Source organism: Corapipo altera, unplaced genomic scaffold (assembly GCF_003945725.1).
Source record: "Corapipo altera isolate COAL_440 unplaced genomic scaffold, ASM394572v1 271, whole genome shotgun sequence".
Taxonomy (NCBI): domain Eukaryota; kingdom Metazoa; phylum Chordata; class Aves; order Passeriformes; family Pipridae; genus Corapipo; species Corapipo altera.
This window is the reverse complement of record NW_020884935.1, coordinates 1,441,230-1,460,900: the sequence shown is the minus strand read 5'-3', so window position 1 is coordinate 1,460,900 and position 19,671 is coordinate 1,441,230. Positions and strand designations below refer to the sequence as shown.

Below are 19,671 nucleotides of genomic sequence, written 5' to 3'. Positions count from 1 at the left end.
AGCACAGCTCTGGGCAGAGAGAACAGTATCTCTGCCAAGGCTGTGCAGTGTGAAAGCCGGTGCTGGGGCGATTCATCTCCCGCTCCCGGCCAAGCCCACGACGCACCGCATCCGAAACAGGGCGTTCCTCCGCACCCCTTTCCAGAGGCAGTAAGAGAATCCATGCACCTGGTTGGCGGCCGGGGCTCTGCAGCGCGTGGTGGCAGCGCAGGGGGACTCTGGTCGCGCCTCCCCTTCCTTTGCAGGGGTTTCTGGCGCAGCCGGACCACGTGGCTGGAAGGGCGAGCAGGGCTGGGCCCGTCGCCTCGGCACTCGCCCCCCACCCTTCCCGCCTCCCAGCCCAGGTGTCGGGAAGCCTCCGGGACGCCTCGTCCTTTATCCGATCGCCGCGAAGGGACCGAGGAACATTTTTAATCAATGCAAAATCGGTCCAGACGGTGCTGGGAGAGGAATGGGAGGCGCCAGCTCCGTCCATGGCCGGGCTGCTTTGTGCGTGGGGGCCAGCGGAGACCCGGGGCCAGCGCTCCCAGCTATTGAGGTGACGGATGAATGGGACGTGCCGGACGCTCCCCATTCTTCGTCCCGGCCGCCGCAGGGACGTCGGGAGCTGGATGAATAGCAGCAATGTTTCAGCTACAGCCGGCGAGCAGGAGGAAAACGCTTCGCAGGCTCTGGGGGAGGGGGGGAAGGTCCTGGACCCTCCTAAAATAGCCTTTCCAACAAGGGACTTATTCAAGGGTGCAGGGCTGGGTTGGGACGCTCACAGACCCGTCACGGCGGTGGGAGCGGGAGTGCCTGTGCGGAGGGGCCGACGGGGCTGTGGGAGGCAGTGGTGGGGGCTCTCCCAGCCGGGGGGGCCGGGGTGTGGCAGTGGGGACCCTTCTGTCGCAGGGCGGCTCCGGAGGGCCCCGCTCACGGCACACTGCGGCTGTGACGTGGGCGTGGAGGGACAGAGCAGGCGCAGCCGCTGCCACCTGCCCAGGCCCTGAGCAGCAACGTGGGAGGGGAACTGCAGGCCTGGGAGTACTGGGAGCTTTCCTGACCCTTACACAAAACCCTCCTCGTTTGCCAGGCTGCAGCAGGGCAAAGTGCCTGCAGAGGGGAAAGGGAAGGCAGAAGCTCTATTTTGCCATTTCCATTCTCTCCCGCAGATCTTTGACTCCGGAACGCCGCAGTCTGCACATGCTCCAAATACCATCCCAGCCAAGAACAGCGTGGCCAGCTCAGGAATCAGCCCTTGTTTCATGGGCTGGGCCAAGCTGAAACCCAACCCCTGCTCCTCTCCCCCTGCCCAGTCGCTTTCCTGCCCGTGCAGCCTCAGGGCTCAAGGGACCAGCAGGTAGCACAGCATGAGGCTGGAAGCCCCACCTTGGCGGCTCCACTCCCTCCCACATCCTGCAGCCCCACTCTGCCTGTCCTCAGCACCTCCCTCACCTGCTGTCAGGCTTTTCCGCCTCTGAGCAAACACATCTGGGACTCCTTTGCCAGAAGTAACATCCAGCAAGGAGAGCAGGGACTGAGCCAGGCCTCAAGTCTGTTTTTTCTCTGTCCTCCCTGAGTAGCTGCAGTAGCTCCCTGCCTCAGTTTACCCACCTGAACAATGGCAACAGCAGTCCCCAACCCAGCTCAGTCCTCCCACCTAGCAGGACACAGCCCTGCACTCTGCTCTCACTTACCTCACCCGCCACGAAGAAGAGTAACGGCGCCTCCTCATCTTTGGCTTTGTACTTGGCTATGATTTTTTCAGCTATGGGCTGAATCAGTTGTTTCGCTGCCTCCGACTCTCCGTCGTCCTCTGAATCTGCAGGGCACAGGGGTGGGCAGACAAAACGAAAGAGGCAAGGCAAAAAGGAGGTTAGGATCAAACGGATGCAAACTGGCCGGGCGCGGGCAGCTCTATCCCACAGCACCACCATGCAGGAAAATGGGAGGCCCGGATGCCCAGCACCAACTTCAAAGCCACACAGCTCTGTAGCAATTAGGGAGCAGCTGAAACACGCCTTTCATGTGAGACAGGGAAACATGTAACAGAAGAGCAACTCCTGCTCCCCAAATACTTCAGTGCTCACTCCCTGGTGCTGTTGCTGATGCACAGGGACAAACAGGCGCAAAAAAAAAAAAGCTGCTTTTGCGGCGCTGGCATGTTTTGAAGACCAAAGGAAGGCACTGATCTGAGGCTGCCTGGCACCCCTGCCCGCCACCCAGCATCCCTCTGCCTCAGGACGGCTGATCGGCAGCTTTGCTGCTCAAGTCTCTGCAGCAGCAGCGCTGTGAAGGCAGCTTTGATTTGACAGAGGTAGAGTAGAAAGAGATGGCAACATCAATCAAACGCCAGCCACCACTGAAGTTCAAATACTGAGCTAGAGAGAGGAGAGTCTGTGTCCTTGAGCAGCATCGAGATTAAATGATTCCAATTCGGGGACAACTTTCAGCATTAAAAAAAAAAAAAACAAGGGAAGGAGGTGGAAGAGAGGCCCCTTGTCTCCTGGTTGCATGCAGCTCTCGTGGTCCTTGATGTAACCACCCAACCCAACAGGTCCAGCCCCCTGCTGGGACAAACAATGTCCATGCCCAGAACACTCTCTGCCCTTGCTCCACACATCCCTGTGCTCTCTGGCTTCTCCAAGCAAAGCAGGAGATTCCAGAGACGCTGCTCACTCGATTCCAGGGCCAGTCCTGCATGGCAGTGATAAATACGCGGAGTTGTGGGGTGTCTGCAGGGATTGATTTTTCTACAAACATCAGCTGCTGGCGGCACTCCAGGCAGCCCTGCACACTCTGGCTAACCCAGCCCTAACCTCTCCAGGGAAGGATGTAGATTGGACAGGATTTATTCACCACCAGCACTTGCTAAGCCTGCCTTCTCCTGGGGGTGTTGCTGCCTGTGCAGCACAAGCACTGGACTGCTGGGAGACCCCCCCAGCAGGACATGGGCTGGCCAGGAGCCCCCATCCCCGGTGCCTGCCTTGATGCAGCACCAGCTGCATCTCTGCCCCAGCACATTGCTGGCAGACTTCACCAAAAGACCATCCATCCCCAAAAGCGTTGAGGGAGAGCTCCAGCTGCTCTCCTGATGAGCTGTTTGCAGCAAGGTGATAGAAAAACTTTGCTCAGAGCAAGATAAAAATAACTCTTTCCAGAGGCCTGCAGCGCCAGCCCCAATCCATCAGGCTTGGCGTGGCCAGCCGGCCCTTCCCGCGTGAGGAGAGGATTTTTGGCTCTGTGCTCACATCCCCTGCTGGGCTCTGCTGAATAAATAACCAGGGTCAAAAGGAAATCTGAAAGGGAGGAAGGAAAGGAGCGAGGGCCATGTTATCAGCGCTGCAAAGAAGGGTGTGCTGCTCACAAAGGGCACGTGAGGAAGCAGGACACCAGCCCTGCCCTGGGCCAGGCCCCTGCACAGCATCAAGAGGCTCAGGGCAAGGGGGGCTTCTTCAGCAACCCCCCACCACAGCACCACAGAGCACTCAAGGGCATGCTGTGTGCACCTCTCTGCTGCCCACCTGGGGCTCAGCCTACAGCACAGCCCATCCCAGCCATGCCCTTGCCTGATTTACCTGTCCACTGCTAGCAGAGAAGCGATGAGGAAAGAACCATCTGTGCTTCAGATGAGCTCTAAGACAGTTTCTAACTTCACGTGTGGGTTAGCACTGGAAGAAGGACAGGGACTTTGGGGAAAAGCATGCCCTGTCCTGCAGCCATTGCCCCACAGGGGAAATCAAGGACCAGAGAACATGAAAGAGGCTCCTCTGTCACAGCCCTGTTCAGCACAGGGACTCCAGCCCCGAGATGTGGTTTCCAGCAGAGAGCTATAATCCCTCCTAGAGACACTTCCTCTACCTCCTCTGGAATGTCACGTGTGCCTGAAGTCCCTGCTCCAGAAAGGCTTTTCCCATCTCCACCACCACCAGCTGTGACAGTGTATTTCTCATACTCCCCAACACCTCATCAGCATTCCTGTCCACAGCCACCACTGCACCTTTGACATGACAGCTCCTCTGCGCTGCCAATCACTGCTTCATCACATCCTTCAGGTCGCTGCATGGGAGCTGTGGGAGATCCACGGGCACAGCAGGCTCTGGGAAACCCCTGCAAGCTGCAGCAGCCCATGGCTGTGTCTGTCCTGAGGGTCTTCCACAGGGAGCTCTCTCCCTTGTGGCCTCTGCAGACACGTCAGCGCTGCTCTCGAAGATGGAAATGGGCTGATGTCCCTTCCCACGGACACTGTCACCACCAGAGGCAGGTTCTCAGCCCCATGGCCAGCTCCAGCCGTGCTGGCAGGTAGCCCAGCCCCCTTCCCGAGCACAGGCTCTGCTGTCACAGCTCCATACCTACAAAGAGAACGAGGCAGGGGCCCTCATTCAGCTGCACAGCGTTGGAGTCCGTCAGCTCCAGCACGGGCTTGGGGTGCCAGGGGAACTCGCGGCACTCGATGTCGTTCAGCACCTCCACCCGCCCCTGCCGCGTGATCACATCTCCCTTGGAGTCCAGGACGATGAGGGTTGGGATGCCTGAAATGGAAAAAAACAGGGGGGATCAGCCAGAGCATGAACTGGCCAGCGACAGGGCGTGGGGAGAAAGGCCTTTTCCTATCGCCTCCAGCTCTGGCAGGAGCCCAGCGAGCTGCTGCCTCTCCACAGCTCACGGTGTGGGGATCAGGCTCCCTGGATCCTGTTTCCGTCCTAGCAGAGCACTGCAATTCAGGAGCAAGAGCAGGAAGCAGAGAGATAGGTTCTGGCATTGCCTGCCTCTCCCTGCCCAAGTGCAGGCAGGGGTCACTGCTGTCTGGTGCTCCTGGATGCAAACCCCACCCTACCACACAGGGACCCTCCTCCCAGGCTCCCTCTCACACAGTGCCAGGCAGAAGTGCCACTTGTGCACTCCCATCCTAGCAGCTGCTGCTGGACAAGCCCGGTCCTGGTTCACAGGAACACTCATGGATCACAGACAGCAGCGGCCAGGAAGCAGGGTGTGTCCCTTCCCAGAAGGAACACCATGCATTTTAGCAGCCACAGACTCCTCCATGAACCCCCACAGCCCTCCAGCACTCAGCACTGACGGCCCAGCCATTTCCACAGCAGCAATGCCCAGGGTCTACAGGATTGTGGCACTGGGGAGGACGGGGCTTGGAGGACATCCAATTATGTTCTAGCCCTTGGGAAAAAGCAGCATTTTGCCCTGAGCTATGGGGCTGGAAAGCCCTGCCATAAAGGAGGAGCTTTTACACAGGAGCTGGCAGTGGGGCAGGGTGGACATCAGCTGGTGACCATCCCATCTGATAAGGCACCGGCTTTCTGGCCACAAAACAGTCACGGGTGGGTCAACAGGAGTGGCTCATATTGGTGACTTCACCTGGAAAGCACACCGTTCCTCTGGCATCAGGCAGACAAAGAAACATCCCACAAGGAAGGAAGAAGGGAGAGCTTGGGATCAGGCCCCAAGGGACACATGAAGTGACCAGTGTCAGGTGCTGCTGTTTTCTGCTCACCACTCGGGCTTCGACCTGCTCCCTATCTAGCATCTCCTTCACCAGCAACTTCCCCCAAACCACAACCAGCAAACTGAGACAACTCAAATCCTCCTGCCCTCACCCAAAGGCTCATTTTAGAGCTCATTCCTCAGGACTACCCCGCAGAGCCATTCTCTGGGCACTAAGCATCCTTGCCCCTACCAGGCTTCTGTGCTCCCATGTTTGTACAACAGTGGGTTACTCACAAGCCCTCTGAATTTTAGGCATTTCTCTAGGAAATACACGGCCATCTGTCTGTCCCAGCCTGCCTGCAGGTCCGGGCCAGCGGCCGCATTCCCATCATTCCAGCCCGGCATTCCTGCTGCTGTGCTGGGGCTGTGAGCACAGCATTGGGCTGGTGCTAAGCAGCAGTGCAGGAACCCACCCAATGGCTGGGCTTGCAGATCCTAAGGGTATGCCAAGAAAACCATTTTGTATCACAAAAAGGCTTATTCATTACCTGCTGGTATTCAACGTAGCTCCAGGGCAGGGATGGGTTAAACAGACGGGATGGAATTGGGAAATCTCACTCTGGCCCTGCCCTTACAGGCACAAAGTACTCCTGATGCCAGAAGCACACAGTACTCAGCATCCCACATGGTTTGGATCTCTACCCTTTTATGACTCCCAACCCACATGCCTGCTTTTCCATCCATTATACATGAGGGACATTCTAGAGACTCCGGTTCAGGTCATCAGTCAGCCTGAACGACACAGCACAACCAGGTAGAGATGTCAAATGAGCTTTGCTGATCTGGGAAAATTAAGGGCCCAGTTTAGACACAGACTGTTGTGATTCTGCAGCTATCAAGGATTTCATGCACTATTCAAAACATTCCTTTAGATTTTACCTGATTTGCATATGCAGACACCCCCCCTCCCCAAATACCCAGCCACTAAACCTCCAACTGCAAATACAAAACTGAATCAGAAAACAGTCATTTTTAAGGTAATTCACATCCCAGTCCAAGTCCCTGGGGTCAGGACAGAGCCTTACCAGGCTCATGAGGGCATCCCATAGGATCAGCCTTCAGGTGACCTTTGTTACTACTTCCCTAACAAATACATCCTCTTTTCAGGGGATACAGACCTGCAGGACCAGGGAAACTGCCTTTAACCTCATTCATACCTGCTAACCCAAATACTTCCCCCCCCTCCCCAGCCCTCTCTCTGCTCATCCCAGCCACTATTTGCTATTTTAGTGCCTTTTGGGGGTTTTGGTAATTGCCTTAAGTCATAACACCAGAATTTACTTATCAAGAAGAATCAGCGATCAGACACTGTAATGAATATTGTATAAGCCTGGATGGGAATTAGCATAGACGGGCTGGGTTGGATTTTATGCATTAGAAAATGGATTTGGCTCCCACGAGGCCAGCATTTTATGAAAACACAGGGGCCAAATGGTTTGTCACCGAACCTGGCAAGACATTTACATATTTATATGTTAAACCCCATATCCCACATGGAAATCTCATCTGCATGAAGTCTGCTGGGTGCATAAATCACGATCTGCGTGAACCAACCACACCAAAAACAGGATGGGTGGTGAGTTTTATTGCTATCTTTTCAGAAGAAAGCTCCAGGAATCTCCCATAACAGTGAGTTCCAGGCTGCTCCCACCACCTGGGCTGTGAGAGTGACCTGTGGGTGTCTGGGCTAAAGCGTGGGGCAGAGGAGAAACAACTGGTTTTTGGAAGGGATTGCAAATCCCAAAGAGGCACCATGGAGCCCAAGGGGAATATTCAGGAACTCAAAAGCATCTCATAAGATATAGAACAAGGGGCAATTCCTAACTAAGCGTAAAATTTATCACTGCTTCTCATCCCATCAGAAGGAGAGCTGAGGCCAGGGGACTTCACCGAAGGCAGGACTGCACAGACCAGGAGCTGCCCACACAACAGGGAGTTATTTCTAAGCAGCCATGACACAAGACATGACTCTTTCTCAGGACAGTCCTGAGAACTGCACCCAGAAGCAATTTACTAGAGGTGGTGCAGTACAGCCTCTGACTGCATGTGAGTTATGAATAGAGGCATTCAAGTAAACCCAAATAAAGGCCAATAACTCAACTTACATTTTATACTGAGTTTTCGAATGCTGTAGGGGCCAACACAGGACTAAAACAACACGAGATTTTACTCTCTTGCTGCTTTCCACCACTCAGGAACTTAAAGCAGACAGGGAAGACAAGCTCTTCTGTTGTTTCAGTACCCAGCCTTCAAAAAACAGCGGAAAACCTCACCATGTGCATGCTGTGCTCACAGCCCAACCACCAGGATGGTAACCTGGACACTGAACGGGCTACATGCTCTCACTGGTGCAAGGGAGCAGCTCCAAAGGGAACTTTGAAGATGTGTGGCAGCATCAAAGTCGTCTGGGGAAAGGAAGATGAGATTACACGGATCTGATTTTTCATTTTGGTGGAATAACCACCCGTGGTGATGAGCGGAGCCCACAACATCCAACTCTGTTTGCAGGAAGCTTTTGTTACAGCTGGTGTGAAAAGCCTGATTGCAAACAGACAGTCAATCCCAAAGTCTGCACGGAGCTGGGATTCAGAGGTGACATGGGAGCTCCCTGGGCAGGGGAAGGGGTTGGGGTGCAGGGGAACAGCCAATATTTACATCTTCAGGTCAGCACACAGCAAAGAGAGATACCTTTAAGAAGCCAGCGGCTGGAGTTAGAGGCAAAGCTGTTGTCACTGTTTCCCAGGATACAGCATGCCTGGTGCTCAAGTATCCATGTCTGGACACCTTATTTACAGAAAGTCCCAGTGAAACTGGCAGCAGTCCTGCAGCTCTCAGCCGAAACCAGCACTGCAGAGGCTTGTGCGCGGGCTGGGGAGAAGACGGATGAATTTGGAAAGCTCCTGCCTCATGGGAAGGCAATTAAGCAGCAAAATGATGGCTATTTAAAGTAGGTAAATGGTTATTCTTGGTTTAAGGTCAGGGAACAGAGCTGAGCAGCAGCACCTGAGCTCACACCAGAAGGGGTGCTCGGAGAGGACCCTAAGAAGGGATTATTTCTCCTGTCACTCCTCCCAAGCCCTTGGCCACCTTTGGCTACACTCCCCCTTCCCCGCAGACCATATTACCACTGCCAGCCTGCACCCAACCTGACTGACGTTGCACAGAAATGGATGAGAAAGAGCTACATTGCAGCAAGACCCTTTAACCACAGGGACAAACTGTATGTCCATACATGAGACTGTGAGAGCCAGCCACCTTACACACCTCTGTGCCGCAGCTTGTCCCCTGCAGGAACAAGGTGCCAGTCCCCAGGAGGGCTGCTGTGAGATTTTATCATCTTTGTGACTCTTTGAAGCCACCCAGACAGATAGAGTCTCTCCCTGCCCCTATGAGCAGCTGGGGCTGCTGGAATTCTGGCACTGGCACGTACAGTAAAAGCAAAGCCATGGTTTACATCAAACACTCTCTCTTCTGTAATTCATGTCACTAACATAAACCAGATGCCATCTTCCTCAGCCCCTGCACAGGACGACGGCCTGCCTTTGCATTACATAAAACAGCAAGAAAATGAAATTTGAACCTTCAAGAAAAAGCAAAAATAAATAAATCGGTAATTAGACAAAAAACATCCAAGCCAAAAACAGCTTCCAAGTTTCCAGGAAGAATTAGGCTGTTTATGGAAGTCCTGTTTCAACTAACAGCCTGCCTGGCAGGTGGTAGGAATGTGAGTTTGTGGAGAGCAGAAACATGAAGCGGCTCTGCCTGGGGCACTGTGCTTTGCTTTGCTGCTTTCTTGGTTTAGTTAAACAAGGGGAGACATTACAAATATTCAACAGAAGGAGCGGAGAGGAGATCTGTGTATCAGAGCAGCCTTTCCTACCTTGGATGCCATAGAGCCGGTTCAGGCGCGACCGCCTGGCCTCGTCGGCGTAGGGCACAGCCACCCAGGGCATCTCACTGAAGTACTGGTTGAAGGATTCCTCTGACCTGTGTAAGAGGAACAGGGCATGGGATGCAGAGCAGAGCCTCTCCACTTGCCAGGCTCTTTCCTCATTAAAAACCTGGCCTGCAAAGCCCTTCATCCCTTCCACCAAAGCCCACCGGTATGTGCTGCTGGCAGACACAACTTGGGGAGAGCCGGAGGAAATTCAAAACCCCCAGTCCCTCAAGAAGAGGTCCACGGTGCATTTTTTTCCCCAGTAAAATATTTCAAACTCTCTGGAGCATCTGAATGCCAACCCACGGTGGCAGCAGCAGCTCGAGCATCCCTCAGACACCAGAGCTATGAGCCACAAAGTAAAACACAGACCTGCTCCACATCCCACTGCTGCCCTTGCTGAGCCCCCTTTGCACTTCACCACTGGGCAGAGGGAAAGGACTCAGCCTTTCTGACATCAGAGCCAACCTGCTCTGCCCCAGATCAAATTTCCACCACAGATCAAGCCAACAATGCTCACAGCTTGGGGGCAAGCCAGCTGCGCCTGCACAGGGTGTTAGTGCTGCCTCACCTGTCTGCACTGACAAAGAGGATCTCAAACTTCTGGCCTGCCTCCTTGATTTTCCGGTAGGACTCAACCAGGACCCTTGTGAGGCTTCGGCACGGCGGGCACTGCAAAACACAACACGTGGATAAGGACACTGTCTCCTCCTCAGGGCCAAACCCACATGCAGCAGGCCCAGGTGACACAGTGACCACGAACAGGTGTGACCTCATCTCTGCTGGAGTGCCAGGCAGCAGCTCTGAACGTGGCTGGGGCTTACGGTCTTTAAGGTACCAACAAAACCTCTCCCGATTTTAAAATCTGATTGCTCTTCCCCTTCTGAAGGGCCAGCTGAGGATGGCAGGCCACTGCAATGCTGAATGACCAGAGCATCTCGAACCCTTCAACACCAACCAGCCCGGGGTCTGACCAACCCTCCCTGAGCCCACTCCAAGTGCTCTGCACAGCACCCACTACTCACCCAGTGCGCAGAGAAATAGACCCCGACGTGAGAGCCCTCCAGGGCACTGCTGTCCAGTGTCTGCCCGTTGTTCCTTAGCAGAGGCCCAGCAACAACTTCACTGAAGGGTTTTGGCCCCCAAGGGAACTCCAGACCTGTGGAAGGGTCAGGGTAGGGGTGGAAAGAAGACATGAGACAGTAACGTGCACGTGCAGCTTTTGCGGGCTCAGAAAGTTCCACTAGATAAACCATCCCTCCTTCTGCAATAATACAGGGGATCCTATCTAAGGAATCCCACTAGGGTTTATTCCCATCCATGGGGGATGCAGAGCAACTCACCATGTCATCCCTGCCCCAGGGTGAGGGAGCCAAGCTCTGCACTGCAGCCAGGGTCACCTCCTTCTCTCAGGTAGGCTGCACCTGAGCCTGAGTCACAGCACCTTTGGCTTGACAAAGCCTGCTCTGGTTTAGTGCCTGATGAGGCATTTTTTCCTTATCAACAGCATTTATTTTACCAACAGAGGGCAAGGTGGTACCTGCTCAGGAATGCAGTCAGACTGTGTCCCTCATACTGACATTAACCATGTATTTTTACGTATATACATGTATTTTTGTTATTTATAAAACCTTCGCTATATACATGTACAAGATGGTGTGTTTATATATATATATATATAAAATCTTACACTAACCCTTGTACCCCAAAACAAGCTGTGTGTGTACACACAAACACACGCTCTGAATCATCTGCTGCCAGCTCCCAGAGCAATCAATCCATGTGTTCAGCCAGAGAGGAGGAAACATCACAGATGGCTCAGGCCACAACATGTTCTTACTCTACAGCTCCTGCCACTCAGTTAAAGACTCAGTCACCACGCTCAGTATTTGCTGCATGAAGAAACAATGAGCCAGTAAGACGTGTGGATGGACAACTACAGCGGTTGACTGATGGATCTCTGCAGGGTCTGTGAGTTAGGGCACACATTTTGCTCATTTTGGTTTTTCCAAATTGGAAGAAGATGGATTTAATATCAACTCCCAGCACAGTAAACCTCAGCATGGGAGAACGGTGGCATTTCTCTGTTTAATTTGTAAGAAATGGGAAATTCACTCTAACAGAGTGTGATGTCAGTGATGAAGTCCCATTCAGTATTCTGGAAGGATTTTGCTCCCAAGGTATGGAAAGTCTGGGCCCTTACTCTGTCCACGTGCCTCCATCAGGGAAAAATCCAAACTGAATGCTTCAGTTAGCCTAACTTTTTCCTCATTAGCACTCCAGACAAAAATCCTGGAGGGAAATTCTTTGTTCTTTTCAAGAAGCAAAACCAAAACACAAGATCTGGCAGGAATGGTGCAGAAAATTTATCGCCGAAAATAGCACAGCGCTTTGAATAGTTAATGACAATAGTTCTTTGTTCCCTCCCCCCCCAGGCAATTCAGAATGAACTGAAATGAAAAGGCAGCAGTGTGTCCATGTTTCCAAGAGATTCCAAGTCTTACCTTCTGGGTCGTCTCGGATGACCAGGAGGCCGTTCCTGCAAACCACTTTCCCGGTGGAGGCATCGATAAATATTAGGGAAGGAATGTTGGAGACTCTGTACTTGTTCCACAGCTTCAGCTGTAAAAGAGATTGGGAGGGGAGATAAGAAAGGTAAACTTGGCAGCCTGAAGAGGAAGATTTTGGAGCATTCGCATCTTTTAGAACAGAGGTCAAAGCTTAGCAAAGAAACAGAGCTGGTGCTTCAGGAACGAGTGTCAAGGAATGTGAGGAAGAGCTGCTGGGCCAGCCTGGACCTCCAGCACCCACAGAGACACTCACCATGACCATCATCCTCTTGGTAGCTCAAGTGAGACCACCATGTGTCTCACACCTGCCTGGGAGCACAGGTAAAGCTTCCCCTCCTCCTGCATTTACCTCTTTGCAAGTAAAATGGGGTTAATATTTGCCATGCGCTTTGAGGTCTTTGTTTAGAAGACACACTAAGCACAAATACTTTTAATGCCACTGCTCTGAAGCAATTTGTAATGCTTCCCTGGCTGTTTCCTCCCCTCCCATTTCAGTGTTGATTAAACAAACCAGCAACCCCTGCCAAGACACAGCCAGGCTGAATGCAAGGTCAACACACAAAAAAATTATTCTTCTGCAACTGGGGCTTCCCAGGTTTGTTCCCAGGAGCTGATTAATGGGTTTGACACCAGCCTGGGGGCCACATACCTCATCTATCCTGCACTGCCAGCTTCACAATGGTCCCCAAGGGCTATGAGCAGAAGCCACGCAGCCTGATGGCCACATTTTGGGTATCCTGGTCTGGATGGTCCTGTCTGCTGGTCATTACGTTCCAGCTGTGCACAAGGTCGGTGACTGAGTGCTCTGGGTATCACACAGTCCTGGGTTGACATTTCTCAGTATGTGCTTCTGGCACAGGGTAATTTGGGGCTTAACTCGTGCACAGAAGCTCCTTGGGATGAGCAGGAACAAGATGATGACAGCTGCTGGCACAGCCCAGCCTGCAGGTGTGGGCTGGCCGTGCCACAGGAGCTGGTGTCCCCACCATGAACGGAGGAGCTGCTGCCATCACCATGTTTCCTTACATTTCTCCAAGCATTCCCAACCTCACCAGCCCAGTGGTGAGTTATCAAACGCTCAAACAAAAAAGCCAAACCATAGCCAAGAGCCAGAGGGGAAGGAAATTAATCACCACCCTCCCCTAACATCAAGCTCTGCTCTGCAAAGCCCCTCGGGCTCCGTGTGTTTACAACTTGCTCTGGTTTGGAAAATAAAACCCAGCCACGGGAGAAGCACAGAAAGGGACCACCAGTGCCAGCCAGCAGGAGAGCCAGAGAAACCATCACACAACATCCTGCTGCTTCCATCAGTATCTCACACAGAAACCACACCCAGGTGTTTTTCCAGAGGAAGAGGCCACAACTCTGCAACTGATTTTTCCTGTCCCTGATTTGCAAAGAGATGCAATTCCATTTCCTGAGCTGGGAATGATCTGGGGACCAGGCCACGAGGGTAGGAATGGGATGAAAGGTGCAGACCTCACCAGAGATCCAGCTGAGGGAGAAAGTCACATCCACATTCAGGTTTTAGTGTCACTGTATTAAATATTTCTTCCAACACCTTTCTATAGAAGCTGTATCTGGATAAGTGACAGTGTCAGCCTGCTTTCAAGAGGTGTTAGCATAACGCTCTTGGGTCTGAGAGAAAGTGTTAGCACTGATCTAGGAAGACTCTATCAACCTCTATCCACCAGGACCTAGAGAGAGGTGAGGTTTTGTGTCCTACCCACCAGCCTTCCATTTCTAATAGACATATTTCTTGGGACAAGCCAACTCATACACAATAGATTCTCAAACCAAATGGCCTTGGGCATGAAAAGAAAAAAGAAATTGTACTCAGTGCAAACCAGTCCCCTCACAATGAGGGTTTTCAAACCACAGAAGGTAAAACCCACTTCTGTGAAGTTTAAAGGGTGGGGAAAAAACCCTTTATAAGGATCACAGGCATTTAACAGGGTGCTGCAAACAATAAGGAAATTACAACTAGCAATCGGATCGCTCTCTTTAAATAGTTGCTTACATTACACTTCATTTTGCCAAGTCCTTTGTATACAGAAGCAGCTCCCCTGGGGCACCACGGCGGGTCCTGGCAGTTTTGCTTGGCTGGGGAAGCAGCAGGGTCTGCACTTCGGAGCCAAGAGGCTGCATCCACTCACTGTGCTCAGCGGGATGGGGCTGGAACACCCCAGATAAGGGGATAACACCAAACCAAGCCTGCTCAAAGCACCAGAGCAAGTGGGGCACGGCTGGCTCCAGTCAGTCTACGGGGTCCAGCACACATGGCAACTCCTGCCAACAACTGGTCCTGGGTCTTCTCAGGATGTGTAAGCCACCAGGCCCCACTGGACCCAAACTGCAGGCACTGGTCTTGGCTTCCCAGACATCCATGGCACAGGTAATCTGCAATCCAGACACTCTGACCTCACAAAACGGGGGGCTGCCACTTCTAACTCATCAGTGAGAGCCCACAGGAGAAACACCCTCAAGCAAGCACAGAGCTAGGTGTGTGTCAGAAGGGTCAAAAAGCATCAGAAGAGGTCAATGTGACAACTGCTGCTCCTGGGAGAGCACGTCCATCACCGGGCTCTGAGGCTTGAACCCAAGGAGCATCATGTCACACTCGATCACACCTTGGACGAGCAAGAAGAAGCAATCCAAACTGAAAGGTTTTACCTTGCAACTGTGCAACAGCCACTGCTCCCAGACACAACCCACCAGCACAGGTAACACCAAAACAAGTCTCATGCTGAGCTGCACTCCTTATTTGCAACAGATTTGCCACCTGGGTTATCACTGAAACCCATCACACAGCACCAACGAACACGACAATTGCACGTAAGAGGACTGGAAATGGGTTGCCATTTTAAGCCTAGCTATGAAAGCCTGGAATTGGAAATTAGTGGTCTCCATGCACCAGCCATATTAATTCTGTACAGGAATGTGCTGTTTAAAGTGGGAGCAATTTGGTTTGATGATTCTCCTGTGCGCTAGAAAAGCTGACGGGGAATGAGAAACGCACGCGCTGCAGGACCAGCGCCAGGATCCACCACCATTCCCACTGCCCCGGCTCTCGTCAGCCAGACTCAGCTTTCCAGAGCCTGTCCGACGCTTCTGAAGGAAGCCTGACGGCTCCTTTTACTGCAGGTCTGACCTGAAAGAGCAGAACCTTGATAGGAAAGGGGCTGGTTCATTTTAGCTGGGCTTTTTGAATAAGGCAGCTCACTGTGGGATTCCCACGCTACACCACTGTTTTCCACCTGAACTGATGCTTCCAGCAAGGAGATCTGATCCCCACCTAAAGCCTCTGAACCCAGGGATGACCTAACTCGTCTTGTGGCAAACTGGTTAGTTTTTCTCAGGGTAAAATGCCAGGAGTTTGCATATATCCAGGTTCTGGAAAAAGGACGAGCTCCTCCTTGGTCCTGTCAGCTTACGCCCACTGGTTGTGGCCCATGCAGGAAGGGGTATCCAGGAGAAAAAAGGCATCCCTGGTACAGGTACCTGCACAACCACACACCTCACAAAGGATCCTGTGTCAGGCTGGGCGTGGGATGCAGAAAGCAAATTACAACTTGCTCTGAGACCGCAGGCTGATGGGATGATGGCTCAGGCAGCAGGGCAGAGTGCTGCCTCAGCAACTCTGAAAAGCTGTTTTTCCTGCCGTGAAGAGGATGACATAGAAATAACATACTCCACACTCTAAGGATTTGATCATCCATTTAAAGAGGGGATCTCTGCTCCGCTTCCCAACAGCTGTTGCAAATCTGTGGGATCAAGCCAAAGCTAACACAGATGTGGAAATAATCTACAGACTATTCAGCCTGAAAGCAGCTGATCCTCTCGGAGCGCCCTTCGCTCCTGGTTCAGGCTGCACGCCTGCTACACTCCATGCTCACCCCAGGACACCCACTGGAGAAGTAGCAAGGAAATGCAGCCCCTTGCAAGACACCAAACAGGCTGACCAGCTTTACAGAAACTTCCCTGGCTCCCATGCAGGTGGTTTAAGTGCAGCCATCCAGCGGAAAAACCAGAGTCACTGGATTCCTCCGGTAACTTTATCTCTACACAAAAGCATCACCACGCTGTCCTGGAAACCACTGCCCTGGGCTCCCCTCCACGACTCCATGCACGACCAGCTGTGAGAGGCTTTAAAAGATCACTCATGGCTGAGGTCTGAGGCGATCCCCAGACGTCGGGCTGCACAGCAGCACTCGGTGTTGGCTGCAAGGCTGCTCTCTACACCGGCCCTGGCTGGGTTATTCCCCCCACCCTCGTGACTGGGAAATGCCTGGCTGAGACACCCGTTGGAGAGGAGTTTGCAGACAGCCGCAGTAATTTTTCCAGATAAAGGTGTCAGACAAGAGGTCTCCCCAGCAGCCCACGGCTCACTCTGCGCAGGGCTGGCACTCGGCCGAGGTGGATGAAATCCCCTCCTGCTCTGCACATAATGGTGGGGAAGGGATCCCCCACTTCCAACAGCTGCCAGGCGCTATTTTTGGTTGTGCTGATTGATTTATCAGTCCTGGTCGCATTCAGTCACTAACATAAATCCTGAGCTGCAGCAGTTAACGCTGGCAGAGACAAAGCACAACTGCTCGCAGTGCTCTGAGCCCTGGCCAGTGGGAAAGTGGTCCTCCCACCCTCTTTGGGGGCTGCACTTCTCTGCTGTTGTGTGAAACTGGACCATAAAAGCTCTCACGCTTTCATCTTCCATAGGTTACTGAGCTGACTCTGCCTGGAGGTCCAGAGGGCAGACATTGGCTCTGCTCATGTTGCAATCCATGCTTCCACCCTAAGCAGCAACAGACAGACAAAGGCAGTACAAAAACTGAAAAGCAGCAACAAAATGAACAAAATGTTTCTGGTGTGGATGGCTGGTGCTTTGTGCTGAAGCAGGGGTAAAGCTGCTTTTCTAAAAACCCACTTTTGGAGGGCACATCCATTACAGCGTGAGCTCAGCTTTTGCTGGTCTCTCATTCCAGGGCTGAAATATCAAGTCTGTCTGAGGAACACACGAACAGCACTTGGGTGGAAGAGTGCCCTTGGTCCAGGGCCTCGGGGACCAGCAGAGCCCATTGCCCAGCTCTGCCTCCAGCTCTGCCACACAGACCGGCTCCGGGCTGGCGAGACATCCCCAGCCATTCCCACCACCCCGCTCCCTCGGCTCGGCGCTGCAGGGGACCTCTCTGTCCTCGCTCTCACAATGTTAAACTGCAGCTTTTACATCGTGCCTTAAAGGGTTTACAAGCACCAGGGGCCACCCAGGCTCTGCAGACAACAGGCTGCTCCCTCGCCCTGTCGATTTAAATCTGGTTCACGCCTGTCCCTATGATTCAAGCTCAGCTTGAGCGAAGGCTCCTCTTCCTGTCCTCCCTCACTGCTCCTTTCCCTTCGTGCGTAAGGGAACCCCCTCAGCAGAAGGGGGCCGGTGCAGGAACAACACACAGCCAAATACTGGGGGGAGACCAGATGGTGCACGCCAAGGTCTGACCCTGTGACACGGAGGAGATCGAGCAAGGCTTGGGGATAAATTAATGGCTATTGTGCTGCTGCTTCCCTCTGAAAGTAAATCAAAATCTAATTACAAAATACAATGGTGAGAGAGACGTCTGCTCCGAGAACGTTAATGAGCTGAGGAGGGAGGATTTGGAATTGCAATAAACAAGATTGATGTGAACAGCTGAGACGGACAGTGCAGGGCACTGGGGCTGCTGGTCCGTATGGCCCCGTGAGCAGCCGGGCAGCTGCATTACCGCTCCCCTCCGTGTGCACACTGTCTGCAATGGCTGAAAGCCCAGTTAAAAACCACCTTAGGACCAGTTTTCCCTGGCATTTAGCCTGGCAGCACCTGCTGTGGATGCTGCCCCACCACAATATGACTTGGTGAGAGCAAAAGATTTAAAAAAAAAAATCAACCTGAAAGTCCTGCTTGTCGCTTCCACCCTCTCCTTGCTGCAGCTCCATGGCGGGAGACCAGCACAGCACAGTCCAGCTTGCAGCCACCCACATCGCCCCACAGCCAGCAGGGGGTCAGGGGAGACCCTGGTAGGAGCCAGATTGCAACCCTGGGCTTTTGTTTTTCCCAACCAGGCAGAAGGTTTGGAAGCGAAGCAAAAGGAAATCCTCTCCACGGGGTTTTCTGGCACGGCAGCCACCAGCGGAGGCTACTCTTTGTTCCCCTGAGGAGCTCCACAGCCAAAACCCTGGGGTGAGGAACCTGGTCCAGCCCAACCTCACGTCCTGGTGCCCTCTCTTCCTCCCATCCTGTCCCCCTCACCACCCCAAGTCGCCCAGCGCTGGCACCGCTGCTCTTTACAATTTCCCGGGTTACGCCGCACAAGGGGCTGCGAGCTGAGCATTTCAGTCGAGGGCAGAGCAGCATATGGCTGGCTCAGAGCACAGGCTGCCTCCCCTCCTTCTGACACACACGCAGGCTGACAGGCTGGATCCTCCGCAGCCCCCATCTGATAGGAAAACATTTAATTTGAGCAGAGCTGAAGAGCGCTTAACATGATCTATGGAGAGCAAAGCCCCGGGGCCTGCAGCAGACACGGGAGCTGGCCTGGCTGTTTTACATGTGCAGGTTTCAAAGAGGTGCTGCGCTGGCAGCTTGATTTGATCCCAGGGTGAGGGCGAAGCAGCATTTGTCTAAACACACAGATAACGACTCAGAGAGGAAATGAAGCAGGGAGGATGCCACCAGACAGGCTGGTCTATCAACAGTATGAGGATGTCTTTTATAAACATCTTTTTTTTCCAGGTGTTCCTCAAATTGTATTCAACAGCCCAAAGACAATGCAGAATTTAAGCATACAGCACTGTTCCCAGGACTAGGAAATACACTTCCATGCACTTCCAATAAATGGTGTTTTTTTCCTCCATGTGCACACCCTGCTTTATCTTTTAAAAGTAGGTTTGCACGTCAGCCAGATATTTCATACCTATTTTTTCTCCCAGCAGTTCTTTGAGCCAAGCACTCTCCCTTTACCCCCACGGAAACGAGGCACAAAAATGGGTGAAGAACCCAGGGGGTCTGACAGCACCTGGAACCCACCTGCTGTTACCTGTTTTCATTGGCATTTTTTCACACTTTCCTGGTAGGTAAGACAGAAAGACAAACATAAAAAGCAGTGAGGACAGCGGGAGTTAAAGTGTGGGAAAAATTTAAGACACATGTAGAAGTGCATCAGCCAAGGCCTTTACAAATTACGCCCCTGAATGACTAACACTGAGTAAGAAATAGCTCTGTAAACACAAAGGTAATGAGAAAAAATAATAATTTTTCTCTCTCTTCAGGGAAGGGATATTTTTCCATCTGTTCATAGGAAAGGCGAGGGGTGGGGTGGCAGTCTGGGACACTGAATCAAAGTTCAGAGCCTCTCTTGGTCCCAAGTCTCATCTGTCACTGGAAGCAGGATGTCTGCCAGAACCTGAGTTTCCTACCCACTGCCTTTGCCGCTACTGTTCACTTGAAGGCTGCCTGCATCGAGTTCTGGCAGTAATCTCGAGGTCAAACACCTTGCAATCCCGGATCATTAAGAAACAAACACTTCTGAAAAGCCTTGAATTTAGACAGAGTTCCCACCAAACACAAAAGCCTTTTAAATCAGCAGGGAAATCGGGATTTGTTTGAGGGTTTTTTTTGTTTAACGCAGACAATGAGGTGTTAGTGTGGTTTCTGTT

General features: G+C 52.6%; 1 protein-coding gene across 1 annotated transcript in view; it reads right to left on the bottom strand.

Moving 5' to 3' along the window:
• The window catches only part of NXN (nucleoredoxin), a 48,863-nt gene that overhangs the window by 1,724 nt on the left and 27,468 nt on the right, over positions 1-19,671 (bottom strand). Inside the window, exons 2-7 of the mRNA XM_027660374.1 lie at positions 11,923-12,040; positions 10,444-10,577; positions 9,990-10,090; positions 9,362-9,468; positions 4,332-4,511; positions 1,677-1,801 (exon numbers count right to left, since the gene is read on the bottom strand). Coding sequence (XP_027516175.1) covers positions 1,677-1,801; positions 4,332-4,511; positions 9,362-9,468; positions 9,990-10,090; positions 10,444-10,577; positions 11,923-12,040 — 765 coding nt within the window. The remainder of the gene's footprint in view (positions 1-1,676; positions 1,802-4,331; positions 4,512-9,361; positions 9,469-9,989; positions 10,091-10,443; positions 10,578-11,922; positions 12,041-19,671) is intronic.